The sequence below is a fragment of the Ambystoma mexicanum genome, chromosome 8, assembly GCF_040938575.1.
Source record: "Ambystoma mexicanum isolate Mex_15411 chromosome 8, UKY_AmexF1_1, whole genome shotgun sequence".
Classification (NCBI taxonomy): domain Eukaryota; kingdom Metazoa; phylum Chordata; class Amphibia; order Caudata; family Ambystomatidae; genus Ambystoma; species Ambystoma mexicanum.
The window spans coordinates 18,184,988-18,205,724 of record NC_090929.1 but is presented as its reverse complement, the minus strand read 5'-3'; the positions used below and the strand labels follow the sequence as shown (position 1 = coordinate 18,205,724).

The 20,737-nt window shown below is 49.3% G+C and overlaps 1 protein-coding gene across 10 annotated transcripts in view; it reads left to right on the top strand.

Moving 5' to 3' along the window:
* The window catches only part of DNM1 (dynamin 1), a 1,028,058-nt gene that overhangs the window by 520,170 nt on the left and 487,151 nt on the right, over positions 1-20,737 (top strand). For 7 of the 10 annotated variants that reach the window (XM_069609159.1, XM_069609155.1, XM_069609154.1 and 4 more), the window contains exons 8-10: positions 5,492-5,627; positions 6,258-6,325; positions 8,125-8,263. In XM_069609159.1, the coding sequence (XP_069465260.1) occupies positions 5,492-5,627; positions 6,258-6,325; positions 8,125-8,263 (343 nt within the window). The remainder of the gene's footprint in view (positions 1-5,491; positions 5,628-6,257; positions 6,326-8,124; positions 8,264-20,737) is intronic. The other 3 variants (XM_069609157.1, XM_069609151.1, XM_069609153.1) reach the window with 1 other exon arrangement.

Here is a 20,737-nt window from a genome sequence, read left to right as displayed (position 1 = left end):
CTCCTCTCCCAAATTCCCTAAAAAGGTCAGGTGGAATGAGGAGTGCAACCAAGCCTTTGAAGGCCTAAATAAAGCCCTTTGTCAAGCTCCAGTCCTAAGAGCTCCTGACTACAACGAAACCTTCATTGTGCAGCCAGATGCTTCAAATACAGGGATAGGTGCAGTCCTTAGTCAACTGGCTGAGAAAGGTAGGGAGCACCCCATTTGCTTCATCAGCAGGAAGCTGAAGGAACCAGAAACAAGGTGGGCAACCATTGAGCGTGAATGCTTTGCTATTGTGTGGTCATTGAAGAAGTTTAGACCATACTTGTATCGATCTACTTTTGTGATTCAAACTGACCACCAACCCTTGAGATGGTTGATGCAAATGAAAGGGGAAAACCCAAAACTACTGAGATGGTCAATCAGCCTGCAAGGGTTTGATTTTACCATTGAACACAGGTCAGGGTGTCACCAACAAAATGATGATGGTCTCTCCAGGATGTTTGACCGACTGGAGTAAGGAGATTCATCCAGGAGTGGTTTAAATCCTCCTGTCCCTTAGTCTGGGGGGGACGAGTGTTAGAGAGAATTCTCCAAATGTGGTAATTTCCCTTACATTTTTAGACCCCCAGCAACTTTGCTGGATTTCTATGATTTTATTATTTTATCTGGAAAGAGTGTGAGCCTTTTTTCCCACTCTTTTATGTATTTTGATGTGTCTTTTACTTTTGTGTTCTTTGGTAATGGAGTTTTTAAAGCAAACTCCATGGCATCATCTTTTTCTGTGTGTCACACAGCACCTTCAGTGCAATGGCACAGGGGGTGTCTTTCAGACTCCCCAAGGTTTAAATACCTTCCCTGAGACTGACTACCGTCTCCCAGGGCATGTAAAGTTAAATTAACTTTACTAGTCTCTTTAAATGTACTGACCCAGCACATCCTATCTTACTATAGAGTGCTGGAGGGGTTGCTTAGTTTCACCTGAGTCAAAACATTCATGTAACAGTAAAATGTTACCTTTTCCTATTTTAAATGGCTGGTGGCAGTGGTTTAGATCAACTACCATGATTTTTCACGACCGCTAACAACAGTAGCTGAAAATCAGGGGTAGCCATGTTTTTCAATATGGCGCCCCAGACCTACCTTTAAAAACAGACTCCGTTCATCTTTTTTCACCATTTCTTTTAGGAAAAGTCCTTCTTGTGTTTGTCTCTGCACGCCAAACCAGGTTTGGTCCCTTTGTTCGTGCCCTTTGGCGGGTTTCTGTACTGAAGCCCTCCTCTGGTGCCAGAGTGTCTGGGGTGGACAGGATGTGAGGGAGGTGCCCGAAACTGCCTGTGCTTAGTCTCCTAGGAGACCTGAATGCACTCTGGCGTGATTGGCTGGCTGGCTGTCCGGCAAGGACAGCCACCCTGCTGTGTGAGTGACAGCCATGCTGGGATGAATGGGGGAAAACTGTTTAAAAGCGGGCCTCTGGGACTTGGAAAGCAGAGTCGACCACTAGAACGAAAAAACCGAAGAGGAGAGCAAGGAAGAGGACTGTTGCAACTCCTGGACGACCGGTGAAGCCCTGCTGCAGGTCCGAATTGCCTGAAACTCCGACGACAGAGAAGCCCTTCAAGGTTAACTTCTTCCCTTGAGTTTGGTGGGAACAACCAACTCGCAAGCCACCTGGACACCGGCCTATTCTGGTCGAATTTTCTTCAGAGTGCTGTTGAAAACCAGATAGCTAGAGGGAAGGAAACCAGGGGGACTTTAAGGCACTCACACCTTAAACCGATGTCTTGCTACAACTTTTGGCCTCTTCCCAAGCCAGTGCAGGAACCTCCCGACGTCCTCCTTCTTGTCCCCACGACTGAAGCTCAGGATCAGCGACATCTGCTCAAACTGCCAGGAACAACTACATCAGCTACAGCTTTCTTCATTTAAAATGTACTGTGCAAATGCGGTCCGGAAATCTTTTCGGCCATCGAGAAAGTGCGTGAAACTTTCTTCAACTACGAAGGCTTGTCCTTCCCTAAACATTCGTCAAACTTTTCGCCTAGCCAAATCCTTTAAAAATCTGTGGCAAAGACTTAACAGTTACATACCAGAACTATGCTATCCTGTACAAAAGGCTCTGAACCATTGACTTTGGCCCAGGCCTATTGAGAAGAATTGCTAGTTGTATTTAACTGAAACCCTTTGCTCTACCTATGAATGTATTTGGGCTGTCTATTGTTATAACATTGTCTTTTCCCTCCTTTCTTAAGTATCTGAAGTGCCATTTTGCTCACACTTCATTTTTGAGCTAAACCTGTTCAATTTCTTACCGGTTGGATTTATGTGGTGTATTAGTGTGTGATATTGAGCTGCTTGTGCTAGTGTAATGTTTTATAAATGATTGAGTAAATAAATGTATATTCTTTTACTAAGAAACCTTGAGTAAGTGTTTGCTTGAATCACTGTGTTGGTGGGTCCTTTGTGTAACTTGTTCTACTGCTCACTCAACTCTTGAGATAAGTCTGGCTGCTCAGACATCTCTACCACTTTACTCTGTAGTACAGGCTTGTACCAAAGGTGAAATTGTGCTTACACTTGTAGTCCTAATTACCTGTAGTATTCCCAAAGGGTACTGCAGGTGATTCTGCCTAACACCCCACCCCTCTTTAACTTGCAGGCCCTCATGATGGATAATCAAGACACTAATTTCCCAACCTGGACAAGAAACCAATAAAGTGATCGAGAGGAGGATCCACTGAAACAAGGGGAATAACCAACCAGTTTCCCGATTTCAAACCTTAAACGAGAATAACTTATCTGTAGAGGTGAAAGGGGTAGACCCAGCCCTATTGGGAGGAGGATAAAAGGAACTGTGAAAGTCCAGTCAAGAAGAGAAGTCTGAGGGATACACACTTATCTGTCCTGGCCCCCTGTGCTAAGGGGAGAGTCAGAGGGAGGAGATAACCAGGAAACCGGGATAGCTTCTGGGGACGGCTACTACAAACCTGAGTGAGAACCACCGATAAGGGGGGGACTTTGATGCAGAGACGGAGTAAGAGGTGGAAGGTCACACCGCTTAACCTTATGGGAATTGGAGGACCCAAGGCCTAGGCCCTCCACTAGCGACGCAAAGGTAGAAGGCTTTGCTCGGGGAGGAGGGCAACTCAAAGAATGTAGTCTGCCTGACAGGGACCCAGAGAAGGGGGGAAGAATACCTATCTCAAACTGCTGGTGGCATGAGAGGTCTATGCTAAAGCAGAAGATCTGTTGTGAGACCTGAAACCCAGAGTATAGGAACAGACCTGTAGAGAAACCTGAAGTCGAAGTCTAGGACAGGACCTAAAGAGAATGATGAAATCCCGGTTCTATGTGTTAATATCTCTGCAAAAATATCGCCATACAAAAATATTGCCATATGTTTTTGCCGATATTAAGGCATGGAACCTGCGGGGGGCACCCCCACAACCCCTACATTATTTTTAAAGGATCAGGGACACCCCCGCAACCCCTGTTCCCAAAAACCCCAAAAATGATCCCCCCCAAAAATATCGCCTATGGCCGTTCCAGACGACCATATATACGGCAATATTATTGGGCGGGATAATATGTAGTGATACCGAAATCCCAAGGTCTGGGAAAAGACCTCTTGAGGATCCAGACCCAAGTTTCTAAATAACCAGTTGAGCCACGTGTAGAAATCCAAACCCACTTGATATGAGGGCAGGCCTCTTGGCAAGCCAGGGTCTGTACGTCTTGTTACATGTTGCACCCTTAAGCCTACTGGTAATCGGTTTGTGCGGTAGAAATGGGAAGGCAAAGTAAAGTAACCCTGCTAGTGCAAAGGACAAGAAGGACACCTAAGAAAAAGCGATCATAGGCTGATGTCTGAGAGTGCCTGAAGATGGCAGCATTCGGTGACAACAGAGAGAGTCCGAGCGGACACAGACTGTGAGCAACTTGTACAAGAAACCATTACATTGCGTTACCATAGTATTGGGATGGGCTTTGAATAATAGGCAATTTGAATTATTGATTGAGGTGAACTATTGGACTTTTATTTACTATCCTTCGGTGGCTATACGGATAATGACTTCTTAAGTGTAGGATTTCTGGATTTTCTGTCATCTTTTTATTTGGAGCCTTACTTTCTTAGACAAGGCTGTCTCCACAGAAACAAGGTCTTTAATCTTAGGGAATCCAATAAGCAGGAGGTACAAGAAACTATTCAAACAGAATCACTATCTTTCATTATTGCATGCACCTCTTTGCAGAGATTATTTTTTATAGTCTCGGGAGGATAGCTCAGTGGCAATGTGCTCGCCTTGGAAGCATGATGACAGAGAGCCACAAAGGTTCGATCCCCGGGTCCGCGCTTAGACACCTATGGGTATTAAGCGCGTTATAAATAACCTATCATATCATATCACAGAATTACCCAAGGGACCCAAACATGTTGCTTTCAGCGTTCCTGTGCCTTTCCAGTAAAACTGAGTGGTAGCATCTATATTTCACATCACGTGTCTCACTGCTCAGTCTTCCAAAGCACACATTCCCAGTCCTCTCTCCTTCCCCACACTTCCTGTGTATTTTCCTTGCACTTGCTCCTCTCCTAGGACGCTATCAGGCTAGACAAGATCTAGAGTATTTTTGCATGAAGTCCTCTGGAGTCCTGAAGGCAACATACCACCTACTCAGGAAGCACCCCCTCCCAGACGCTCTGTAAGGACTATACTGAAAGAAGGCCCGCCAGGGCGGGAGTGGTACATGGCACCCCCCACCACTGTTCTCTAAAATCAGGACAGGAGCTGCAGTAAGGGGTACAAACATACACCATTTAATAGAAGTGATAATGTAACCAATGTTTGGAAACACTGATGACAACAGGGTAGGTCACAAACCCAACACAACCCCTTACCTGAGATAATGCTGTCCACTGTAAACCTGATTCTACAACAAGGCAGGCAGGCAGGCAAAACTCTAAACTAAACGTACCCAAGTACCTGATTCTCTAAACTGAACTTGCCGCCAGAATCCAAAAGCTTGACTGTTGCGAGAATGCTGATCCACGGTCTGATGTGCATCTAAATAGTGTTTGCGGTGAACGCCGGAGTGAGACCATGCGGGTTAGAGGAAAACACCCACCCGCGTGGCCATGCTCCGTGCACCACCATGTAATTGGCCCAAAATGTGATGACGCGGTCTCTTGCCCCATCCACGTCTTGTGCTGCCATGACGCAGTGATCCGTTATTGGCGTCCAGCATTGCCATGACGCCTGTCATAGATTCGCCAGGGTGTACAGTATGACCACAAGAAGGAATTTATCTTTGGCGCGCACTGTGGCAGCCGCCAGTGCTCCCAGCCCATTCTCGCGTTACCCACCATGTTTTCTCTCCCAAAGCGTGCACCAATCCTCCACTTCTGATATGATATGATATGATATGGCATTTATAATGCGCCTATAAACAAGTGTTTCAAGGAGCGAGAACTTCTGCTGCTTCTAATGTTGTTGTTTGTTCTTCTCACTAGGATGGTCCAGCAGTTTGCTGTGGACTTTGAAAAGCGAATCGAGGGCTCTGGAGACCAGATTGATACATATGAGCTGTCCGGAGGAGCTCGCATCAACCGCATCTTCCACGAACGTTTTCCCTTTGAGCTGGTGAAGGTCAGCCATTGGATGAATTTCTCTTACTTTGTTTTGTTATCTCCTCCCCTGTCCCACTCACCCTAACCTTGGGGGCCACCTCCCGCGTCCAATCTGCTGACTACCATGATCTCCTCTTGTTGTTAGTTTAGTTCACTATAAACCCTCCACAGAACTCTACAGTCTACACTCTCCCTCTGTTCTTTTGCCACTTGTCATGCCTCTCCTCCTAATTCTCTAGTTCTACTTCTCGCGCATTCTGTTTTATCTTCTTATCATCCAGTATGTATTATAGTCCAATAGACTGTTATGGTCCCTCTAGCAACCTTTAAGTGACCTGATGATCACAGGCTCAAATCCCAGTGGGTCTAATCTGTCTAATCAGTCATCCAATCTTCCAATGTTGGTAAAAGGAGTTCCATAGAGTGTATACTCATTACCACCGGTTATTGTGGGGCTTCAAGCCTTGGATGGTAAAATGCTCCATATCACGTCATTAATAACACTGTTCTCATCGCACTCCTCTCCTGTCTGTTTCTTCTTGTTTCTCAATTTTTACTACCCCTGTTCTTTGCCTTGTGGCAGTGTTCATTAAATGTCCGGTGTATCCCAGACAATACATTCCTCTCTGACTGATGTCTTTTCCCGCAGATGGAGTTTGATGAGAAGGATCTGCGACGGGAGATCAGCTACGCCATCAAGAACATCCACGGAATTAGGCACGTATCACAGAGCTTTTGGAATCACTGCCGTGCCTGCGTTAGTTGCTGTCCCTAGATAAGCCAGCGTTTCAGGACTGACCTTAGAGATGCTGGGGGAGGAAGTGGTCCTATCAATGTGCTACCCTCCATGCCTGCTCACTGTCTCACGTTGCGCATCACTTAGGTCTGCATGCACCAGACCTGTGCAGTACCAGGGGTATATGCAAAGGGGCACTCTTGGCACATGAAGATCCTTGTGCGTCTATGCCACCTAAGAGCTCATGGTCATGAAACGCAACCAGATAAAACCAAATGTGACCTGTAAACCAGATTCCAGCCCCAAGAACCCAAGATCCCAGATTTTCTTTCACGCAAAGGCCTGTGATGAACCCGAGCACCCATCTTTGGGTTTGAAGTATCCCATCATTAAAAGGATGAGAGTTTTTTGCGACGATATTAACCCATGGAACTTGCAGGGGGCACTTCGCAACCCCCATATTTGGACACCCCGCAAACCTGCTTCCATTTGCCCCATAAATTATCCCCACTAATAATGTCGCCTATGGTCTTTCCTGGCAACCATATATATATAGCAACATTATTTGTGGGGATAATATTACCTGATACCCCGTGACAACCAACATATGTGTTTCCCCAAGACCCCTGGTTATGAATCAAGTTCAGAGAGTGGCCTGATGAACCAGCTACCCACGGATCTGAGGCACTAAGACACCCATGGAGATACCCTTTACCCCATAACCTTAGTTTGTGTTTGCCTGAAGCCCTAGTATATTTAATCCCAGAAACCTTATCTTCATAAACTAGCGACTTTGGCACATGGGGTTCTCTGAGACCCTTAGACTGAGATACCCAGGGCCCTAGTGTTTGGGCCTCCCACCTGGATAAGTGTAGTTCTTATCAGTTCAAATAAAGAATATAGAGTCATTATTGTTGAATGGGTTAACATCATGATGCTCGCACACTTGTAGAGACTGCTCCTAGGGCTGTACATGATTTAGGTCAACAGAGCTTGGATGAATGTAGCAATCTGGTCCCTGATACCCATGTCCTGCCAAGGGGACAGCCCCACAACCTCTCCTCCCCGTTGGTAAGGGATTTATGCACACGTTCTGCCAGAGGTAGACCGCCCCTTGATTCATCCGCCCCTTGTGATGGATTTGTGCCCATGTCCCCCATGATTTCTCAAAGCTACAGCCCTCCCAAACCCCAACTGCCCGCTCAGCACTAGGTATTCACACCCTCACTGATCTCAATCCTCAGTGACAGATTCACACCCAAGTCCCATCTCTTCTAGCCTTGGTGGCACTCCTGCCTATGTCTTGTCACAGAGTAGACCCTTCACAGCCCCTCTGCCTGCTTTAAGACTCATCTCCTGATATGGCAGGAGAATCCCCTGAGCCCCCTATCTCCTGTGCATGGGGTTCATTCTCTAACGGAGGCAGAGCCCCCACTGTCCAGTCTGCCCTGTGTGAGGCACTCCTGCCTAAACCCTACCAATGGGAGCCTTTTCAGAACCTTTTCCACCCATGAACTCATACCTATATCCTGTGCTTGCTTCACACCTCCACTAATGGGCAGGAGTCCTACGTGCCCTAGCATAGAGATAGGGGTACCAATGGGGACATGCAGCCTTATATGCAGCCAGGGGTGAGGCGTTTCTCCTGCGCACCTCTACTGACAGTTCACCACCGCTCTGCTGCACTGACTGTCACGCAGGCAATGATGCCAGGTGAGATTGTAATGTTGTGTCCTTCTCCTGCCCTTCTCCCTGGCACTGTGGCACTGTGCGTGTTCAGAACCGGTCTCTTCACCCCAGACATGGCATTTGAGACCATCGTGAAAAAGCAGGTGAAGAAGATTAAGGAGCCCTGCCTGAAATGTGTGGACATGGTCATTTCGGAGCTTATCAATACCGTTAGACAGTGCACCAAGAAGGTAACTGCAGCCGCATGGAGCCTGCCTCGACTCCTGCTACAAACTGTGTGCCGTCCCTCCTAGCATGAGTAGACCGGGGTGAAACAGCCAGAGGACTCCACTCTTTCAGACAAGGAACAGCAAGGGTGGGACTGGCACTGCACCACAGGCTCACCAGTAGCCGCTTCAGCAGAATCCCTCAGGGCACCTCACACTAGATCATCCAAAGGGATCTGCTCTCACAGCAGCAGAAAAGGCACATAACATGTCACTCCTGACCAAGTAATGGGAACTGTTCTCGCAGGTGCAGAAAAAGCACATCACACTACATCCTGCGAAGGGATCTACTTTCACAGGGCCAGAAAAGGTGCAAAACAAGTCATGCTAGATCATGGAAAAGGGTCTGTTCTCACATATACAAAGAAGGCATATAGCCTGTCACTAGATCATGCAAAGGGTTCTGTTCTCAAAGGGGCAGAAAAGGTGCATGACATTTCATACTGGCCTAGGTTTTCATAAGTTGTGCGCAGTTACCAGTCGATGCCCATTTGAACTCATGCACTTGGTGAGGGCAGCAGGGGTTCACATTCTGGGACCTGATGTATTGCTCCACTGCAGGCCCGTCAGTCGTACATTGGGAACATGCTCCCATTGAACGGTAACTGGGCAGGATACCCTGGACTTTGAAAGTTTAAAAGCCTGAAAATGACTGTCCTCGCCCATTCCCATGCTTTGCCCCCTTAGAACTCCTGTTATCCCAGTCCTCCTCTGTTCTTAAATAGGAACATGTGGGATCCTTCTTCTCTTTTTCCTAGCAATAATACCTAGCCAGGATTTTACGATATCAGCATTACATCTCCAATGGGAACAATCTTCATGTTTTCAAATCCAGTGGAATTATTTTAACATTTCTCAGCCATTCTGAAAAGTGATTTTATCATTGGGTGAGCAAACAAGAGCAGACATTATTTTAAAAATGATTTTCAAAAATGTCGATCCCTTTAATCACTTTTTTAAAATTCCGATAATCGAACTCAATGTGCCTCAATGCTTGCAAGTTTGCATCAGGAGAGCAAATATTACCTGGGAGCCTCTTTGGGTGCTAAGACACTTTGCGTCATCACATTGTTTTCTTAACTGCAGTGCATCAGGGGTCTCCCATCTAATAGGGATACCGGTCTCCCTCTGCAGTACATCAGGGGTCTCCCATCTCATAGGGATACCGGTCTCCATCTGGGGTGCATCAGGGGTCTCCCATCTCATAGGGATACCGGTCTCCCTCTGGGGTGCATCAGGGGTCTCCCATCTCATAGGGATACCGGTCTCCCTCTGGGGTGCATCAGGGGTCTCCCATCTCATAGGGATACCGGTCTCCCTCTGGGGTGCATCAGGTGTCTCCCATCTCATAGGGATACCGGTCTCCCTCTGGGGTGCATCAGGGGTCTCCCATCTCATAGGGATACCGGTCTCCCTCTGGGGTGCATCAGGGGTCTCCCATCTCATAGGTATACCGGTCTCCCTCTGGAGTGCATCAGGGGTCTCCCATCTCATAGGGATACCGGTCTCCCTCTGGAGTGCATCAGGGGTCTCCCATCTAATAGGTATACCGGACTCCCTCTGGAGTGCATCAGGTGTCTCCCATCTCATAGGGATACTGGTCTCCCTCTGGAGTGCATCAGGGGTCTCCCATCTAATAGGGATACCCGTCTCCCTCTGGAGTGCATCAGGGGTCTCCCATCTAATAGGGATACCGGTCTCCCTCTGGAGTGCATCAGGGGTCTCCCGTCTAATAGGGATACCGGTCTCCCTCTGGAGTGCATCAGGGGTCTCCCATCTCATAGGGATACCGGTCTCCCTCTGGAGTGCATCAGGGGTCTCCCATCTCATAGGGATACTGGTCTCCCTCTGGAGTGCATCAGGGATTTCCCATCTCATAGGGATACTGGTCTCCCTCTGGAGTGCATCACGGGTCTCCCATCTAATAGAGATACCGGTCTCCCTCATGAGGGCATCAGGGGTCTCCCATCTAAAGGGATACTGGTCTCCCTCGTGAGGGCATCAGGCGTCTCCCATCTCATAGGGATACTGGTCTCCCTCTGGAGTGCATCAGGGATCTCCCATCTCATAGGGATACTGGTCTCCCTCTGGAGTGCTTCACGGGTCTCCCATCTAATAAGGATACTGGTCTCCCTCGTGAGGGCATCAGGGGTCTCCCATCTAATAGGGATACTGGTCTTCCTCTGGAGTGCATCAGGGGTCTCCCATCTAATAGGGATACTGGTCTCCCTCGTGAGGGCATTGGAGTCCCCATGTAATAGGGATATCGGTCTCCCACTGGAGCACATCGAGGGCCTCCAATCTATTAGGGCTACTGATCTCCCTCTGGAATGCATCAGGGGTCTCCCATCTAATAGGGATACTGGTCTCCCTCTGGAGTGCATCAGGGGTCTCCCATCTACTAGGGATACTGGTCTCCCTCTGGAGTGCATCAGGGGTCTCCCATCTAATAGGGATACTGATCTCCCTCTGGAGTGCATCAGGGGTCTCCCATCTAATAGGGATACTGGTCTCCCTCTGGAGTGCATCACCGGTCTCCTATCTAATAGGGATACTGGTCTCCCTCTGGAGCGCATCATGGGTCTCCCATCTAATAGGGATACTGGTCTCCCTCTGGAGCGCATCAGGGGTCTCCCATCTAATAGGGATACTGGTCTCCCTCTGGAGCGCATCAGGGGTCTCCCATCTAATAGGGATACTGGTCTCCCTCTGGAGCGCATCACGGGTCTCCCATCTAATAGGGATACTGGTCTCCCTCCTGAGTGCATCAGGGGTCTCCTATCTAATAGGGATACTGGTCTCCCTCTGCAGTGCATCAGGGGACTCCCATCTAATAGGGATACTGGTCTCCCGCTGGAGTGCATCAGGGGTCTCCCATCTAATAGGGATACTGGTCTAATAGGGATACTGGTCTCCCTCTGGAGTGTATCAGGGGTCTCCCATCTAATATGGATACTGGTCTCCTTCTGCAGTGCATCAGGGGTCGCCCATCTAATAGGGATACTGGTCTCCCTCTGGAGTGCATCAGGGGTCTTCCATCTAATAGGGATACTGGTCTCCCTCTGCAGTGCATCAGGGGTCTCCCATCTAATAGGGATACTGGTCTCCCTCTGGAGTGCATCAGGGGTCTCCCATCTAAAAGGGATACTGGTCTCCCTCTGGAGTGCATCAGGGGTCTCCCATCTAATAGGGATACTGGTCTCCCTCTGCAGTGCATCAGGGGTCTCCCATCTAATAGGGATACTGGTCTCCCTGTGGAGTGCATCAGGGGTCTCCCATCTAATAGGGATACTGGTCTCCCTCTGGGGTGCATCAGGGGTCTCCCATCTAATAGGGATACTGGTCTCCCTCTGCAGTGCATCAGGGGTCTCCCATCTAATAAGGCTACTGATCTCCCTCTGGAATGCCTCAGGGGTCTCCCATCTAATAGGGATACTGGTCTCCCTCTGGGGTGCATCAGGGGTCTCCCATCTAATAGAGATACTGGTCTCCCTCTGGAGTGCATCAGGGGTCTCCCATCTAATAGGGATACTGTTCTCCCTCTGGAGTGCATCAGGGGTCTCCCATCTAATAGAGATACTGGTCTCCCTCTGGAGTGCATCAGGTGTCTCCCATCTAATAGGGATACTGGTCTCCATCATGAGGGCATCAGGGGTCTCCCATCTAATAGGGATACTGGTCTCCCTCTGGAGTGTATCAGGGGTCTACCATCTAATAATAGGGATACTGGTCTCCCTCTGGAGAGCATCAGGGATCCCCCTTCCCTTCTAATGGTGATACTCGTCTCCCTCTGGAGTGCATCACGGGTCTCCCATCTAATAGGGATACTGGTCTCCCTCTGGAGTGCATCAGGGGACTCCCATCTTATAGGGATACTGGTCTCCCTCTGGAGTGCATCAGGGGTCTCCCATCTAATAGGGATACTGGTCTCCCTCTGGAGTGCATCAGGGGTCTCCCTTCTAATAGGAATACTGGTCCCCCTCTGGAGTGCATCAGGGGTCTCCCATCTAATAGGGATACCCGTCCCCCTCTGGAGTGCATCAGGGGTCTCCCATCTAATAGGGATACTGGTCTCCCTCTGGAGTGCATCAGACGTCTCCCATCTACTAGGGATACTGGTCTCCCTCTGGAGGGCATCAGGGGTCTCCCATCTAATAGCGATACTGGTCTCCCTCTGGAGAGCATCAGGGGTCTCCCATCTAATAGGGATACTGGTCTCCCTCGTGAGGGCATTGGAGTCCCCATGTAATAGGGATATTGGTCTCCCTCTGGAGTGCATCAGGGGTCTCCAATCTAATAGGGATACTGATCTCCCTCTGGAGTGCATCAGGGGTCTCCCATCTAATAGGGATACTGGTCTCCCTCTGGAGTGCATCAGGGGTCTCCCATCTCATAGGGATACAGGTCTCCCTCTGGAGTGCATCAGGGGTCTCCCATCTAATAGGGATACTGATCTCCCTCTGGAGTGCATCAGGGGTCTCCCATCTAATAGGGATACTGGTCTCCCTCTGGAGTGCATCAGGGGTCTCCCATCTCATAGGGATACAGGTCTCCCTCTGGAGTGCATCAGGTGTCTCCCATCTAATAGGGATACTGGTCTCCCTCTGGAGTGCATCAGGGGTCTCCCATCTAATAGGGATACTGTTCTCCCTCTTGCTCTGGAGTGCATCAGGGGTCTCCCATCTAATAGGGGTACTGGTCTCCGTCTGGAGTGCATCAGGTGTCTCCCATCTAATAGGGATACTGGTCTCCATCGTGAGGGCATCAGGGGTCTCCCATCTAATAGGGATACTGGTCTCCCTCTGGAGTGCATCAGGGGTCTCCCATCTAATAATAGGGATACTGGTCTCCCTCTGGAGTGCATCAGGGATCTCGCTTCTAATGGGGATACTGGTCTCCCTGTGGAGTGCATCAGGGATCTCCCTTCTAATGGGGATACTGGTCTCCCTCTGGAGTGCATCAGGAGTCTCCCATCTAATAGGGATACTGGTCCCCCTCTGGGGTGCATCAGGGGTCTCCCATCTAATAATAGGGATACTGGTCTCCCTCTGGAGTGCATCACGGGTCTCCCATCTAATAGGGATACTGGTCTCCCTCTGGAGTGCATCAGGAGTCTCCCATCTAATAGGGATACTGGTCTCCCTCTGGAGTGCATCAGGAGTCTCCCATCTAATAGGGATACTGGTCCCCCTCTGGGGTGCATCAGGGGTCTCCCATCTAATAGGGATACTGGTCTCCCTCTGGAATGCATCAGGGGTCTCCCATCTAATAGGCATACTGGTCTCCCTCTGGAGTGCATCAGGGGTCTCCCATCTAATAGGGATACTGGTTTCCCTCGTGAGGTTATCGGAGTCCCCATGTAATAGGGATACTGGTCTCCCTCTGGAGTGCATCAGGGGTCTCCCATCTAATAGGGATACTGGTCTCCCTCGTGAGGTTATCGGAGTCCCCATGTAATAGGGATACTGGTCTCCCTCTGGAGTGTATCAGGGGTCTCCCATCTAATAGGGATACTGATCTCCCTCTGGAGTGCATCAGGGGTCTCCCATCTAATAGGGATACTGGTCTCCCTCTGGAGTGCATCAGGGGTCTCCCATCTCATAGGGATACTGGTCTCCCTCTGGAGTGCATCAGGGGTCTCCCATCTCATAGGGATACTGGTCTCCCAGGTGAGGGCATTGGAGTCCCCATGTAATAGGGATATTGGTCTCCCACTGGAGCACATCGAGGGACTCCAATCTATTAGGGCTACTGATCTCCCTCTGTAGTGCATCAGGGATCTCCCTTCTAATGGGGATACTGGTCTCCCTCTGGAGTGCATCACGGGTCTCCCATCTAATAGGGATACTGGTCTCCCTCTGGAGTGCATCAGGGGTCTCCCATCTAATAGGGATACTGGTGTCCTTCTGGAGTGCATCAGGAGTCTCCCTTCTAATAGGGATACTGGTCTCCCTCTGGAGTGCATCAGGGGTCTCCCATCTAATAGGGATACTGGTGTCCCTCTGGAGTGCATCAGGGATCTCCCTTCTAATGGAGATAACTGGTCTCCCACTGGAGCACATTGTTGTTCCCCCATGTACTCGGGATACTCGCATACTATTTCCTGTTTATATCTGTTTCCGGCTGAAGTACTTTCGGGCTACTTTGGGAATTCAAGCAGTTTCCCTAGAGTGTCGATTCGCCCGGCAGTTGAAAGCAAAGGACAGGCAAAACTAAAGGTTCATGCAAGTATATTTTCTCTATTTCATTCTTTGCCCCCTTTTTGCCACTGGATGCCACAAAGAATGCCTCAGACAAAGCATACAAGCAAGATCCAAATCAAACTCTAACGCAGCACTCCACTTAAACAGCTAGTCACGCACACCCCACTCTGCACCTGCACACATATATGAAATCAATCAACTCATTACCACACATTCCACAGACATACTCTTTCTTACAGAGACATGGCTAAAACCCTGCCACACACCTGTTATCCTTGATATGCTTCCCCCACAGTATTTCATTCACCACAGAGACTGGCCTCACAAGCAAGGTGATGGCATTGCCATCATATATAAAGAGACACTCACAATTACCAACCCCACACCCTTCCTGTGAAGCACGCTCCCTCACTTGCTCCCCTCCATCACACCCACACCCACCCTTTCTTTACCTCATTTACTGCCTTCCAACTTCCACACTGACTGGACTGACTTCACAACTAACAACCACAGCTCCACCTGTATCAATATCTACCTTGGTGACTTCAACAGTGGTAGTTCCCATCCAGACAGGAACCCCATATTAAGAGTATCCTCACTCCACACACCCCCATGACCACACAGAGCCCATCACCTACCCCACACACATACCTGGAAACACACTGGACCGTTTGATTTAAAACAAAAATCATATCTCTGTGAGAAATTGAATATGTGTGTCGTGGTCTGACACCTTTACAACCCCCTTCATGCTCACTCTTCCACACAACATCCCCCCACATGACACACATCCCACTCACCCCAACCCTTTACCCCCCACCCCAGGCAGACACACCAAACACATTACAGACACATCATTGGCACCATTCATACAACCCCCCATTCTCCTTTACAATGACACCACCATCATCAACATGGCCCTAAACAAGATTGGCCCCTCAAATCTCAACCTGCAAAAACCACCATAACCCATGGTTCAACAGTTCCTCTTCTCTATCAATCCTAGAATGAGCCTGTCAAATCAGCCGTATGCAATGCCAAAGCCACCCACTGCCTGCAAGAACTCCAATCTGCCACCAATTGTACACATAAAATATTGAACATCGCCAAATCGCTCGCCAAACCCGCAACCACCCCTTCCACACCCCATCCACTGCAGTAGGCAACTCCCTCATGGACCACTTCAACTCCCCCTCTGCTCTCCCACTCCCAAACATTCCAGCCCATCGAACACCTTCCAAACCATCGACACAAACACCCTCATCACTCCTACTGCTAAAGCAAAACCTGCACAATTCATGGATAACCCATGCCCACCTCAAACCACATCCAATTGCATCACCACCATCTCTCCGCACTGGCTCAACATCATCAACTCCTCTCATCGCCACAAAACTGGACAAATCTCACCCCTCCTCAAAAAACATCTCTTGACCCCACACTCTGAAATCTACGACCACCTTACTAGTCCGCCATACCTCGCCATAATCATGAAATGCTTTGTCACTACCCACTTGCAACAGCAGATCACCACTAACAGCCACCTTAACACCTTCCAATCTGGCTTTCAACCTGGACACAGCACTGAAAACGCTACACTTCACATCCCCGATGACCTCCACAACATCACTGACCTGACAAAGGACACACAGCACTACTCGTACTCCTCGACATCGCTTCAGGCTTTAACACCATCAACCACACCGTTCTACTCGACATTCTAGCCCACAGGATGACACTCTCAGGCACGGTCCTCAACTGGTTCACTTCCTTCCTCACTGACAAAGGACACACAGCACTACTCCTGGACATCGATCCAGCCTTTGACACTATCAACCACACCGTTCTACTCGACATCCTAGCCCACAGGATGACACTCTCAGGCACTGCCTTCAACTGGTTCACCTCCTTCCTCACGGACAAAGGACACACAACACTACTCGTACTCCTCGACATCACTCCAGCCTTTGACACCATCGACCACACCGTTCTACTTGAAATCCTAGCTCACAGGATGACACTCTCAGGCACCGTACTGTACTGGTTCACCTCCTTCCTCACTGACAGGACACACTTTGTCTCCAAGACCCCTTATCGATTGGACCCCACACCAGTCAAGTACGAGGTCCCACAAGACTCCCCCTATCTCCACTCTTCTTCAACCTATAGGTTGAATCCCTTATACAGACCCTTAATACACACTATGTCCATTGTAGCAATATGCAGATGGCACACAAATATAATTCCAAATCTCATCCCCTTCACAACTCCACACCAATCAAAGCTGTCTCTTCACGATCACCATCTGGATGGCCATCCACTTCCTAAAGCTCAACCCTTCGAAAAACAGAATACCTCCTCCTCTGACCCCACATTCACAAACCCAAACTCACCCCTGGGCCCAAGAACTCCTCAGGAACAGAATACCTCCTCATCTGCCCCCCCCCCCCACCATTCACAACAGGACTCACCCCTGGACCAAAGAACGTTCCAGGGACAACCCATACATATCCTGTCAAGTCCCTTGGCTTCACCATCGAATCCTCCCCACCTTTCCTTCACACACCACATAGCTGCTGTCACCAAAACATGCAATCTCCAGCAACACCGCCTATGCAAGATCAGACATGTCCCCCCGACGACTTCCGCACCAGAGTCCAAACACTGGGTCTTTCCAACATGGACTAAAGCAATGCTCTTCTCACTGGACTCACCAACAGTACACTTGCTCCCTTCAAGTCATACAAAATGCAATTGCCAGACTCATCCTTCATATTCACACATCAATGCAGCTCTCGCCCAGCTGCGCTTACTCCCCATACTTCAGAGAATTGCCTTTAAATGACTCTGCATTGTATTCAAAGCCATCCACCACAAAACTTCATATTATCTTCCCAACAGAATGCAAACCCATCAATCACCCAAACACCAGACAAGCCAGCCAGCCAGCCAGCACCTTCTACACATTCCACTCTGCACACTAACATGCCCACAGAATGGAGCATTTACCCAGTGGGCACCCAGAACACCCTACCTCTTCACAACCGCACTGCACACTCTATCACCACTTTCAGAAAGAGCCTCAAAACATACCTGCTTCCCCAGACATAACCCTACCCTCCACCCCTGCTACCACTTGCCTATTCTTCCTATCCTATTTGGTGCATTGAAACACCAATGGGTTGTATAGGCGCCTAACAAATGCACAGCAAATCAAAATAAATAAATAAATACCCTGAAAATGTTTTGTAACTTCTGTTTCACCTCCCACCTTTTTTAACTTTTGAACCATGTAAGGCACTCCCAGACCTTCTGGGTAGGGCCAGTGTTGAACATAAATTAATATAAAATAATACTGGTCTTCCTCCAGAGCGCATCAGGGCTCTCCCATCTCATAGGGAGACTGGCCACCCTCTCATCGAGCTCATCGAGGGTCTCCCATCTAATAGGGATGATGCTGGTCTCCCTGTGGAGCACATTGGGGTCTCCCACTAGAATGCATCAAGGTCTCTCATCTAATGTGGGATACTTAGCTCCATCTCAAGTGCATTGAGGGTCTCCCATCTAATAGGGATGCTGGTCTCCCTCTGGAGCATATTGGGGCCTCCCATCTAATATGGAATACTGGTCTCACTCTAGAGTCCATCTACGGGCTCCCGTCTAATACGGTTACTGGTCTCCCTCTGGTACGCATCAGGGCCTTCCATTTTATAGGGACTCTGGTCTCCCTCTGCAACTCATCTGGGGACTCCTGTGTCATAGGGATACTGGTCTCCCTTTGGAGCACATTGAGGGACTCTGGTCTTTTAGGGTTACTGGTCTCCCTTTGGAACACATTGAGGGACTCCAGTCTTTTAGGGTTACTGGTCTCCCTTTGGAGCACATCGGGGGATTCCTATCTAATGGGGGTACTTGTCTCCCTTTGAAGTGCATTTGGGGTCGCCAATCTCATGTGGCATACTGGTCTCCCATGTGGAATGCATTGGGTCTCCCATCTAGCAGGGATTCTACTATCCCTTTGGAGCACACTGGGAGTCTGCCATCTCGTAGGGATCCTGGCCTCCCTCTAGAGCATATTGGGGGTCTCCCATCTAATAAGGACACTGGTTTCCCTCTGTAGTGTATCAAGGGTCTCCTATGTAATAGGGCTAACTGGTCTTCCTCTATGGCGCATCAGGGGTCCCTGATCTAATAGTGATACAGGACTCCCTCTGGAGCGCATCAGGGTCTCCAATCTAATAGGGATGCGGGACTCCCTCTGGAGAGCATCAGGGTCTCCTATCTAATATGGAATACTGGTCTCACTCTAGACGGTATATGGGATCTCTGGGAGACTGGTCTCTCTCTGTAGTGTATCAAGGGTCTCCTATGTAATAGGGTGAACTGGTCTTCTATGGCGCATCAGGGGTCCCTGATCGAATAGGGATACTGGTCTCCCTCTGGAGCCCATCAGGGGTCTCCTATCTAATAGAGATACTTGGCTCCCTATGGAGCGCATCAGGGTCTCCAATCCAATAGGGATACAGGACCCCCTCTGGAGCGCATCAGGGTCTCCAATCTAATAGGGGAACGGGACTCCCTCTGGAGAGCATCAGGGTCCCCTATCTAATATGGAATACTGGTCTCACTCTAGAGGGTATATGGGATCTCTGGGAGACTGGTCTCTCTCTGTAGTGTATCAAGGGTCTCCTATGTAATAGGGTGAACTGGTCTTCTCTGGCGCATCAGGGGTCCCTGATCGAATAGGGATACTGTTCTCCCTCTGGAGCGCATCAGGGGTCTCCTATCTAATAGAGATACTTGGCTCCCTATGGAGCGCATCAGGGTCTCCAATCTAATAGGGATACAGGACCCCCTCTGGAGCGCATCAGGGTCTCCAATCTAATAGGGAAACGGGACTCCCTCTGGAGAGCATCAGGGTCCCCTATCTAATATGGAATACTGGTCTCACTCTAGAGGGTATATGGGATCTCTGGGAGACTGGTCTCTCTCTGTAGTGTATCAAGGGTCTCCTATGTAATAGGGTGAACTGGTCTTCTATGGCGCATCAGGGGTCCCTGATCGAATAGGGATACTGGTCTCCCTCTGGAGCGCATCAGGGTCTCCTATATAATAGAGATACTTGGCTCCCTATGGAGCGCATCAGGGTCTACAATCTAATAGGGAGACAGGACCCCCTCTGGAGCGCATCAGGGTCTCCAATCTAATAGGGGAACGGGACTCCCTCTGGAGAGCATCAGGGTCCCCTATCTAATATGGAATACTGGTCTCACTCTAGAGGGTATATGGGATCTCTGGGAGACTGGTCTCTCTCTGTAGTGTATCAAGGGTCTCCTATGTAATAGGGTGAACTGGTCTTCTATGGCGCATCAGGGGTCCCTGATCGAATAGGGATACTGGTCTCCCTCTGGAGCGCATCAGGGTCTCCTATATAATAGAGATACTTGGCTCCCTATGGAGCGCATCAGGGTCTACAATCTAATAGGGAGACAGGACTCCCTCTAGAACGTATATGGGATCTCTCATTTAATAGGGATACTGGTCTCTCTCTGGTGAACATCAGGGTCTCCAATCTAATAGGGATACAGGACCCCCTCTGGAGCGCATCAGGGTCTACAATCTAATAGGGGTACGGGACTCCCTCTAGCGTATATTATATGATATGATATGATGTGGCATTCAGACAATGGCCATCCGTTCACCAGCAGAGACTTTCATGATATCACCACATTCATGGACTTCCAACACTGCAAGGTCACGCTGTTGTGGCCCCAGGAAAATGGAGCTGTGGAGCGATTTACTGCAAACATTAGGGCTATACGCATAGCAAACATCACCCATATGCCTGTGGAACAGTCACTGTACCAGCTCCTGCAGGATCACTGGAACACGCTGCATGACTCCACAGAGACGTGCCCGGCTGAACTGATGGTTGTTCGCCGTGTACGCTCAAGATTGCCTCAAGAAGGTCAAGCATCTGAGGAGAATGGACGGCCAAGCAAAGGAGAGAATGAAATCGTATGCTAACCAAAGGAACCGGGCATGAGTATCAGACATGGGGGTAGGAGAGCATGTCTTAGTACGGCAAACACAGTCTCACAAGGACGTCCAGCCTTTCGACCCGAGGCCTTCGACCATCACTCACGTGAAAGGGTCTATGATAACGGCGGAAAGAGAGGGATGGACAGTGACAAGGAACAGTTTGTTTTTCAGGAACGCAGGAGACAACAGTCCA